We start from the raw sequence: 11482 nt of genomic DNA, 5'->3' as shown, positions 1-11482 counted from the left end.
GGATTTCACACCACTTTTAAGTCATTTTTACTCGGCTTGCTCGAGCTCGGATAACTCGAATTTACCACTACCTCGAACTAAATTCCCTTTCCCTTAATAAAAAATTCACTGATATTTACCTCGATAACTCGAATTCTGGCTCTTCTTACACCACTCGGATGCCATCCCATTAGCTCTTCTTCTCGTATAACGGTAAAGACACTAAAACTAACAATCGTCAGCACTACAGCAAACTGATTGTAATTGGTGCAACGAACGGATCACGTTTTTTCATAAAAATTCCTAATCGGTGTTACCGTTTCTTATGAAATATTAAGTTAAATTTTCACTGCACTATACTGTCTATTCACTGAAATGCTGAAAAATCAGTAACTTTCAACTTTTAATGGCAAGTTGAATTTTTCAATCGCCCCCGATAACTCGAACCCTCGCTAACTCGAACTGTTTTTCGCTTCCCTTCACAGTTCGAGTTACCGGGGTTCTACTGCACTTGAAGTGTGTGCATGTCTTCATTATCGTTAATTTTCTCTATGGTCTCTGTGTTTGTTTCATATTGTAGGCACAGCATACGGTAAGACACTACGCAGATATCATGGTTGGGTAGTACGAGGTGTTTTTGCGGTAAGTGTGTCGACAAATATCTAAGCTCACATCGACCTTGTTAACTTAAGTAAAAACCGTTGTTGGGTAAGAATTATGTTTAGAAGATGTTAAGACACATATGTTGTTGGGTAAGAATTATGTTTACAGTTTGTCACCTCTAGTTTTATGTACTGGCCTTTCGTGGCGTTCTATTGACTTTTACGTGCCTGGTAGGTGGCAACAATGCTCGTGGAAAGTCAATCAATCAATCAATGTGTATCTTAGACACAATATACACTGTAGCATCTCTTTCCCTGGCTGTTTGTGATGTTTAGATGTGTGTAGCGTTCCAGGGGCACCCAAAATCCTGAAGAGTGGGGAATCGATTTGATAAATTTAATGACCAAGTTTTACTTGTTTTTCATGGTTTGTTTTAGCTGGCAGTTAAGGCAGTGCCATACCGATCAGATTTCCTTACCTCGCTTGGGAGCACTGAAAAGAGCATAGCTCCTCATAAGGACGTCATACGGGATATGAAGCTTTGTGTGGAAGGACTCAGTCGAGTTACGAACATTTTAAACCAGTTTTACCGGAAACACAAACTCGATTCTGAGGATACCGTGTGACGATGTCAAGACGTAACGCTTGATTGGATTAGGTTTGCTGTTACAACGTCACGCTTTCCTTTGACCCTTGTCATGCGTACTGCTATAAACGTAGTGTCACGTTCATGTGTACATTAACTAAAAATGTGAATTTATATTTGAAAAAATATTTTTAATTTAATTTATGTTATAATGTGATAAATTATGTTTACGTTGCCAATCGATTGTAATTAGTTCTTGACTTTCATTTTTTTAACGTGTTGTCCCCTTCATCTAATAGGGAACTTAAGCATCTACGACGGCAACAAAAACGTTAGACAAAAAGTGAATTCGCGCTGCTTCAAACTTCTTCTCTTCTATTCCATTTCGTTCAATTTGTCAAATGTTGGCGAATTTTTCTGGAGTTGAATTCTAGAAGAATTCGTTCGTTCGCTCGTTCGTTCGCCCGTTTTCTCGTGTTCAGGTTCTTCGTAAACCGTGAAAGTAGAAATTTTCACGTCGCAGTCGTGCAACGGCTGCAAGGAAATGTTCAATAAAGCGTGATTGCACGTGCAGAATTGTTGTTTTGCCAATCTAAGGCCCTTTCCACACTTATGCGTTGTCATCGAAAACGCATCGATCGATTCGCGTCCACACGACCGTTTTGATGGGTTTTGGACTGTTCACACTCAAACGTTCGAAAACGATAGAACTGTACGTTTTGGCGTAAGTTGAACCCTATGTGCATGCTACAAACACACGCGCCTGCGATATTTCGGCCTTCGTTTTCATTTTGATGCGTTTTCGACTGCTTTCGCCGTCCACACTATGATACGATGTGTGTTGTCGTTTTGATCCACTTTCAAGAGCGGTTTCAAATCGATGCGTTTTCGATGAAAACACTCAGTGTATTAACGTGGACGGAAGGCCTACACGCATCGAAATGTATGCGTTTTCAAAGGAAAACGCATTAGTGTGGACAACAGGGGCGGATCCAGGATTTTTTTTAGGAGGGGGTGCACTCGTCTCTTGGTCTACTTCAACACCAATAAACCACATAGTTTTTTTTTTTTTGGGGGGGGGCAGAATACCAGTTGTGTTAGAAAACCGCAGGTCATCTCAGGGGGGGGTGCGCACCCCCTGCACCCTCCCCCTAGATCCGCCCCTGGACAAGGGCCTAACCCTAATGCTTTTTGCCGTTCTCGTTGCCGTTGCTGTAGTCGTTGCTAAAGCCCCCCCCCCCCTAATATGAACTCTGCAGCACACATCCCAATGACACTTGTAATATGAGGTTTTCTCTTGCCTTTTTATTGGGGAACGTGAAACAAGTCGACGTATTTCTCATTGCTATCACTTAGTGTTTCCCCAAACGGAACGACAAAATTTATATTTTATATTGTGACGAGCCTTTCGCGGGCTTGACATAAATTTTAGTAGTACCATAACTTACTGTAAATTAAACTGACTACAGCGCCACGAAAGTGATACAGTTTTTTCAGCACAGAACGCCCATTATTGATTCATGTGAGGCCTAGTCACACCCTAGTAGCCTTCCATTGCAGACAAATATTTCTACCGATTGGTCACTTTAGAAATGACCGAGAAAGAAAGGGGAAAGGGCAGAGGGGAGGGGGGGGGGGTGGGATTCAAGCACTCGAGAACAGCGCCAATTTGTCATTTGCACATCTTCCATAATAGACTTTGTTTGCCCCCAGAATTTTGCATATCCGTTGTTTTTAATTTCTCCTGGGTATTGCAGTCGTCCAAGAGAAATTGAAGACAATACTTATGCAATTTTTTAGGGGGGGGAGGGGTGGGGACAAGCTTGTGTATTATGGGAGATAAGCAAGAGGCGAATAGCTGACCGGGTTATCCCCAGTAACGATAGAGCTCTCATCTAATTGATCGACTGCCCTATAAAGCCTTCCACTTTTTTTTTCAAGTATCGTCGACAGTGCTGGAAAAATAGTAAACTTAGCAAGGCTGAAAGTGATACATCTGAAAGGGACGAAAACTTAGCTACGTAAAGTCGCCACCTTTCAGATGTCTGTGAAATCTCGCATTTTGGGGAGCTACACCTTGGTTAGCTTTCCTACTCTCGTGGTAGTTAAACTGATTTTAAAGCGTCCTTTCAAGCGGTGTGGAAATGTTTCTTATCCACGTGAAAGGTGAAAAAACCGTGGAGGGGTGTTCTGGAATGCGCGGACGTTCGTGGTAAAGGAAATCTTAAAATAGCCTGAATATTCTGCCCGCTGTATTAAAACACTTCTTAGTACACAACAGGAATATTGTAGTAAGCGTAAACAAATATAATTATCTGGAAATAAAGTTATTTATGCTTTACAGAGCCAGCTATTCTCCTTTGTACGTTAAGAGGTCGTGAAAACCGAGCGGCGACGCCACGGGGTTAAAGAACGTTCGGCTCATTATCGGCAAAAGATCGGGTCAAAGACTTCGTGCAATGGTCGGCAGGCGCCCTGGTCGAGGTCAGAATCACAGTTTGTTGTCGTCTCACACAGCTGGTATTTGCTACGCTCGGTGGTCACCTGGCAAAATGTACCAAAATGGACACTGAAATTCGAAGTTTTACCTAGAAATGGTAACAGTTCTGTTAGTGAAGAAGACAAACGACGGTAATGGTGAAAGCAGTTTGAAGGCGCGCCACAACACAACTTTCCACACAGGTCAGACTTCGACTCATGACTTTTTCACTTGAAACAAAGTGAGCAAAAAATGTAATCGAGCATGGTATTTTCAATTGCTAGATTCTAAATTGGAGGATGTTTTGTTAGATTCTTTAGAAACTTTACAAATTCCCAATTCCATTCACTTTAGTTGAAGGATATGAATAATTTACCACGAAAAACAAATTTGTGGGCGAAGACTACATTGAAAACTATCCGAGCGTGAAAAAAGAGGAAAGGTCTTAAAAATCAAATTAACGGGTCATGTCATCACAACAACGCCGGTAATTTTAACTATCGATAATGGGCATTTGTTTTGGGATGTGTTAGATAGATGGTGTTATAAGGCGTGAGAATTTGACAGTGCAAAGCAAGTACAGCATGCCAGGAGATCCATTTGCTGATCAAGTACCTGCCGATCGCGATGAAGAGATGGAGGCGTTCGCCATCTCGCCGATGGCTTTGTCATTCGAGGCTGCTGGGATTATAGGGATGTGCTCGACAATTATCATCGGCAATGGTCTACTCTGTGTATTAAGTTTCCGAAAGCCCAATCAGTCTTATACGGGAAATATCACCCTGTTGTACGTGGCTGTGGCAGACATATTTACCGCTATAATCACCATGCCTTTGATGGTTGCATCATTGTTGGAACTCAAGTGGAAGTATGGCGATCTGCTTTGCAAAACAACGGGAGTTTTAACAATGTTGTTTTTAGGTTGTAGCTTGCTAGTCCTCTGTGTCGTGTTGTTACATCGCTTTTGGCTGGTTTTCTGCTCCTCTAGCGAAGATCTAGAATCTCTTTCAAGAAAGCAGGTCCTCATATTTCTAGTGGTGGTCGTTTTAGCTATCGCCATAGCTTGCTTGGTAGTTTTAATAGACTGGAGGAAGTTTCAAACGAATCCTGCAAGACTTCTCTGTCGTCTGGCAAACTCGCCTAATTATATTGCGTACAGAATGTATTACTGCCTTTTTTCCATGATTGTGCCTCTGTTAATAATAATTTTGTTACTAAACCGAAAACCACCGTACCCGGGGCCCTGATATAACCGAGAACAAGCGAAATCTACCGAGAGCCGTTACCGAGAGCCGACGTTAGAGCCGACGCCGGTGGAAAAGAGAGTGCGCATTCAAACTGGTCACCAGTTCTCTTGTTTCAGCTAGCGCGTACACTTACCATATTTGTAGAGCATCAAATGGCTCACACTGCTCAAGCGAAGATCTACTGTGGAGCCCACATCTAACGCACGGAACATTGCTGCCGTCTTCGACGATACCATGAGTTTTAAGGAACACGTCAATGAACTATGCAGGACTGCTTTTTATCACATCAGAAACAGTCGTATACGTCCATGCCTTAGTATTGACTCAACTAAAACACTAGTGCATGCATTAGTAACGTCTCGCTTAGATCATTGTAATTCGCTTCTCTATGGCCTACCTGATTGTCTTATTCAGAGACCACAATATGTTATGAACGCGACGGCCAAAGCGATCACTTGCAAGCGATAGTTTGATCATGTCACACCACTACTTATTGAGCTACACTGGCTCCCCGTCCGTCAGCGTATTGTTTTTAAGATCTTATTGTATACCTTTTAGAGCACTCCATGGTGCGACTCCAACGTCCCTGACTGAGTTCATCAGTCCTTACGTTCCTAGGCGAGCTCTTAGGGCTGCTGACCATCTTCTACTGCAGCAGCCAACGCACAAGCTCAAATTGATTGGCTTGAGGGCTTTCTCAGTGTGCGCGCCTTACCTCTGGAACTCGCTTCCATTTGAGATTAAAAGTAGCGCATCTGTCTCTATCTTTAAAGTTAAGCTTAAGACCTATCTTTTTCGACAAGCGTATTTTTAGGACTTTTAGACTTTCGATTTTTTCGATTCTTAGGATTTTTTTTACATTTTTTAGTGTATAGATTATAATATATTTGACACTGTAAAGCGCATTTGGGCGTTAGGAAAATGCGCTATAGAAATAAATTATTTATTATTATTATTATTATTACTCCACGGTGGCTAAGGTTACAGAAGCGCTACTCCAGTTTTTAATAAATGCCTGATAAAGATAGGCACGACAGAGTTTTTGAACCATTTCTGTTGAGAAAACCAGTCAGATCTAAAGGAATTTTGAAGCTCTTCAACAGAATAACTGTTGCTGTGTTTTGTCCAAAAAAGAATCGACTGCGTCTTGCGTCTTGTTAAAACTTCAAAATAAACTCTTGCTCGTTGTCATTTATTATTTTATATACTGAGGTAAAAAGGAAAAGGGTTCTTATTCTACAAAGTCAACATTTGACTCGCAAACTTGAGGTCGACTGTGCGCATATTTTAACCCCTGTATCTTCATCAGTGCTCCATTCTACGGGTATTAGATTAGAGAGCTTTAAATTTGAGGTCGAGAACGAGTAAAAGCCGACGAGATTTCACTTAAAGTTTTTTCGCGTATTCTCGAAAAATATTCAAGCCGGAAAGCTTCATTGTACTATTTTTCACCTGAAACGGAGAAGGTTTAGCCCTTTCCCGTTCGCAAAATGATTAAACTTCTAAAATTCGATAACTTGTTCCGCCACTACGACATTCTCGCTAAAACTCCTAGTAGAATGAAGACGGCTATCCCCTTTTTCCGCCCAAATTACGCTGGTTACGCTTGAAGCCTGGCACTGATAATCCAAACAAATGGTACCAAAAATTTCGGTCGTTTAGGTAAAAACGGGAAAAAGGTAATACCACGAAAGGTATTACCTTTTTTCCGGAAAATTTCCACCGGGAAGAACAATTCCATTTGAATTCTCCCCGGAATTTCCGGGTTTTTCATACAAATGATAAGCGCTCCTAGTCTCAGAATCTAAAGCTCTCTCTCCTGACCCAAGAGCCTTGATCTTCATAATTCTTAAGGTATACTCAGCCTCACCCAGTAATTAATAATTGCTTCAGTGTTAAGATAACACTTTTAAGAGCCTTTTTAAACCATGTTACGTCGACCATATGGGTGAAAATTAATTACACAGCCATGGTAGAGTACCCATCCAATCGTATGAAAATAAAAGGTATGGAATCGATAAAAGTATGATTTTAAGTTTGCCTGTACTTTCACATTGTGGCCCTAAGTCCACATTATCTATTACAAATCGATTTGGAATTTAGAAATGTTATTAGATTCTTAGGAGAGATGAAAAATGCAGTGGTGGGAGAACGATCCGCTACAAAATATATAACATCCAAATTAGTTGAAGGGCTGAGAGACTGAAAAGAGAGGAAAAAATTGCATTGACTCAAATCACAGCCCATTTTTTTTTCTGAATCTTCCCAAACGGAATGGCAAAGACCATTTAATTTTCCCACCGGACTTAAGTGTCCCAAGGAAATGATAAGTACCCTCTGGGAACTCGACCCCTGAGTAAGTGGAGAAAATTCTCTCGACGAGCAAGAACCAATCACAAACTCAACTCATATTTGGTTCGTCGCCTACAGGATTCGAACCCAGGCCACATTGACAGCAATGCTCGCCACAAATATTGACTTTTCTTTTTATGCCACACCTTACTGTCCATGTATCACTTTCTTTTGCTCCAATAAATCTACCGTAATACCGCAGGTCACGCTCTTTTTATGCGTAAATGAATACACGGTCTTCCTGATGAGAAAACAAGCAGCGCAACGGTTAATTATCTTTGCCACCCACGCGGCCTCCTAAGGTTGAGCAGTAGTAATAATTTAGCTAATATACTTTAAAATTCTCCCCAAATTTTTCTCAAATAAATACGTCAAAGCCATAGTTAAATCTCCCATGAAGAACTTCAAGAACTCACAAACAGACAAATGAATTGTTTCTAAAACAAGATAATAGAACGAATATGTGGCGAAAAAACATACATCGAAAACACTTCGAGTTTTTAATACCGCAAGATATCACTGTTGTTACCATTTATGGATTTACATGACAGGTTTTCTTAATTTTTTGACAAGTTTAAGTTATCTTATCAATAATTAATCTTAATGGGCAAACTGAAAAATTATCGGAGAAAATCTTTTTGAATATGTCCACAGCGTGAGTTTTGCTATAAATTTTATCCACCTCTCGATTTTCCACCCGAGTATGTGACTTGTTTTAACTTTTCACATAAAAACCCAAAGGCTTTTGTTTTTGCCATGACTGAAAGAATACGATTTGAGTTAACTTGAATTTCGATGTAAAATCTTGCCTGTTAAAAGCAGAATGAGTATCACGACTTGAAACAAATTCAAATTAAAAATTGATTTTTTCGAATTCAAGTGCACTGGCACAAGCGATAGAGTTTTAAATTATGTTCAACAAAATTCTCTGATAAAATATTTATAAATTTTCGATTTACCGCAGACAAAAGAATGTCGCACTTTTGATAGCCACTTGTCAAAGGCGAACTGAAATTCTACGGCGATGGCTATTGCCGACAGCTCCAAACTTCTGTTGATTAGAATGACTTTATTTTCAATCTACGTCCTACTTGGTGCATTTATTTTTCAAGCTATTGAAAGCGAACCTCAGATGAAAGAAATAGATCGAGTTCGCGCCACGCGAATGGAAATTTTGAACAGGTATAACATTACTGCGGAAGACGCTGAAAAATGGATGAAAACCTTCGCCTCTACGTCGATGGGAAATGAGGATTTTCTGCACTGGAATTACGGAAATTCTTTTCTATTTGCAATGGTCGTGGTTACAACTATAGGTAAGATTTTTATTGTTTCGAATTTCAGCTCAATTTAAATGCAAAAATTATAACACATTTTACCAAATTGTGTTTGAAAAGAAAAGTTAAATGTAGTTGCCTTTCTTTAAAGGTCTGACAAATGTTTGTATATGACTTCAGCTATTGTAGCTGTAAAAAAGGACATTTTTGACTTGTTTTGAATTCTTATTGAATTCAGTTTAATCTGTTCTTGAAATTGCACGCTCCCTTTTGAAATTAATCGTTCGTACTTCAGTTCCAACAAAATCTTATATGGGGAGGTTCCGCCCAGAGCTCCAACCCTTACCCTTTTATATGCCATTTTTGATAGAAAAAGTACCCCTTTCGTAAACCTTCCATTGAAAAAATTACCCCTTTAACGAACCTACTTAATAACAAAATCGCTAAAACAAAAAGTCTCTTTTCGTTTTCGCGAAACGTTTTATAAGTTAAAATGATTGAGGCATAAGGCGCATCTTTTCGAAACATTTCAAGACGGAATCCACCAGAACATTGAGTAATTTTGATTTTCAGTGGACAAAAATCTTGCCTCAGAATAATTTAAAGCATATTGCATTCTTTCTTAAATTTTTCAAGGGCTAAAGATGTAATAAATCATCTGTAGCTAGTAACACCAAAAAAAATTTCTTATGGGAGTCCGAGAAAATGATTGTCAAATTTCACAAAATTACATCTTACACATGAAATTTTCAGAATTTTACCTGTACAATCATAATTTTTGTGAAATATTCATTAAATTATTCTGATACAAGATTTTCGTCCACTGAAAATTTGAAATTACTCAATGTTCTGATGGATTCCGTCTTAATTAAAGGCCCTTTTAAGGTTGATAGGGTTTTTCGGGGTCAATACCTCCCAAGTTTGAGTGTAAACTACGTCGTCATAGACAGAGATTTGGAAAAACTGCCACCACAGCTGTATTAGATCTCTCTTGATTAGATAAAGAAGAAAATTTGTTATGATCAGGGTTGCAATGACATCGGAGCTGTCATAGCAACGAAATGACGCAATCACTCATTGGTGGCGTAGTTTATGCCCAAACTTGGGAGGTATTAACCCTGAAAAACCCTATCGAGCCACCTCAAATACTTGAATAAAAGATTTTCCTACCCTTTCATATTGCTGGTTTGCACGGGACGTCACGGCGGCAATGTTGGTGGTCAAGGACCAAAGCATTTCTCTCCTCTGGGAACAAAACTCTATTTTCATGTAAATTCTTCAAGAAAAAATTCTATTGTATTGACCCTCAACATGACCCGGCCCTATCACGTGGTTGCAAACAAAGAATACTTCAACTCGTGAATTCCCCACTGTTTGATACACCTTAAGTCTTCGAAAGCCCCTGTCGGGCGGAGTATCCCCTTATAGATAGAGAGTGGCCCCCGGGTTTCAGTAGTACTGAGAAAAATAATTGTACCTGAGAGAGTGAATTACAGAGCTTAATTTTTCTTTCATTCTTTCCACTTTTATTTGCATACATTTTAAAAGAAAATCACCAAATCTGAGCAGAATTGAACTAATAAAAAAATTTCATTAAGTGGTTCACACTGAATTTTCGGTTGGTTAAAAAAAGAAAAACTAAAACCATTTCATACATTTTCAATTCGGAGTGGGTAACAACGTTATAATTGTTATGTGTATTTTAGTTGTTCTTTTAATATATAAATAAAATGAGCCCGACAAGGTTATCACAATACGTGAAAAAGAGTGAAAATGACAGCCTTTAATAGCGTGACTTATACAAAAATGAATTTTTTTGGCAGGCTATGGTAACATTGTCCCAAAAACAGTCCAAGGACGTCTGTTTTGCGTGCTATACGCACTCATCGGAATCCCTGGGACATGCTTGACTCTTAAATCCATCGGAGATAAAATAACGGAACTATTTACAAAATTAATTACAAACTTCGAGAAACGCGTTTTGAAAAGATCACATCTGCCTCAAAAAGTGGAGCTAAAAGTTGCGATGACAACGATTGTGGTAACTGTGGTTTGTCTACTACCATTAATGGCTCTCTTGGTTCACGTGAGACACAAGGAATGGTCATATATCGAATGTTTTTACTTTACTTTCACGACTTTGAGTACAATTGGTTTTGGCGATTACTTGCCGCAATTTAAGAACAACGCTGATTATTCACTTGTACTCCTGGCGTTTGTGGGTCTCGCTTTCGTATCGAGCATATTTTGCTCAATGAACAATGTGCTTGAGCAGTATGGGCCGAGTGCGCGCGTTGTGCGGTCACTGCGCGAGAAGAACGCAAAGAAGTCTTCGGAAGAAAAATCAAGTAATAACAATGAACAATTGCCCTGTAACGGGAACGAAATAATGGCGGAAGCATGTAGTGATGGCAAAAAAGGCGATTTGAACAACTGCCTTCTAAAGACAGGCGACAGTACCAAGCAGGATGATGTGCCAATTTCCGGTTCAGGAAGAAACAGTTTTGCGGAAGAAACAACTATGAAAAGTAAGAAGCGTGAAAGCTCGATCAGCCTTGGAATATTTACTTGCTAAATAGGATTGGTTACTGGGTCTGCAAGCTTTGACTTTTGACCCGGCTGTAGAAATTTTTTCTGGGTTGTTCAGCCTTGCTTTTGGTGGATTTTCTTGCAAGGTATTACTGATAAGTCGATTGAAGGTGGATCCAGGCCGAAATATGGGTTCGAAACACAAGCATGATAAGAAACGTAGCCTAAGAAAAGTAAGCAAAGCAAGAAGAAGTAGTAACAAAATTAAATGGTCACATTACGCGCTGTTTGTAGCTTAAGATGTTCTTTCTTGGAGCAAAATTTCTGGTCTTGATCTGTGGATCACTTCAGGTGTCTAAAAAATCCTATTGGGAATTTGTCGGAGAGTTGTCTAATACTATTGTGGAAAGTAAGGACACGAGAAAAAGTA

General features: G+C 39.6%; 2 protein-coding genes across 2 annotated transcripts in view; both read left to right on the top strand.

Annotated features, from left to right (window-relative positions):
* LOC140924498 (pleckstrin homology domain-containing family A member 8-like) overlaps window positions 1–2165 on the top strand; it is a 15358-nt gene extending 13193 nt beyond the window's left edge. Inside the window, exons 14-15 of the mRNA XM_073374523.1 lie at window positions 560–621; window positions 1020–2165. Of these exons, the coding sequence (XP_073230624.1) occupies window positions 560–621; window positions 1020–1208 (251 nt within the window). The 3' untranslated portion in view covers window positions 1209–2165. The remainder of the gene's footprint in view (window positions 1–559; window positions 622–1019) is intronic.
* A 5980-nt stretch (window positions 2166–8145) lies between these two features.
* On the top strand, window positions 8146–11482 carry LOC140924718 (potassium channel, subfamily K, member 16-like). The gene is made up of 2 exons (XM_073374730.1): window positions 8146–8562; window positions 10347–11482. Exons 1-2 carry the CDS (start codon window positions 8271–8273, stop codon window positions 11096–11098), a joined length of 1044 nt encoding a protein of 347 aa, XP_073230831.1. The 5' UTR covers window positions 8146–8270; the 3' UTR covers window positions 11099–11482.

This window comes from Porites lutea, chromosome 14 (assembly GCF_958299795.1).
Source record: "Porites lutea chromosome 14, jaPorLute2.1, whole genome shotgun sequence".
Lineage (NCBI taxonomy): Eukaryota > Metazoa > Cnidaria > Anthozoa > Scleractinia > Poritidae > Porites > Porites lutea.
This window is presented reverse-complemented; position numbering and strand designations above follow the sequence as displayed.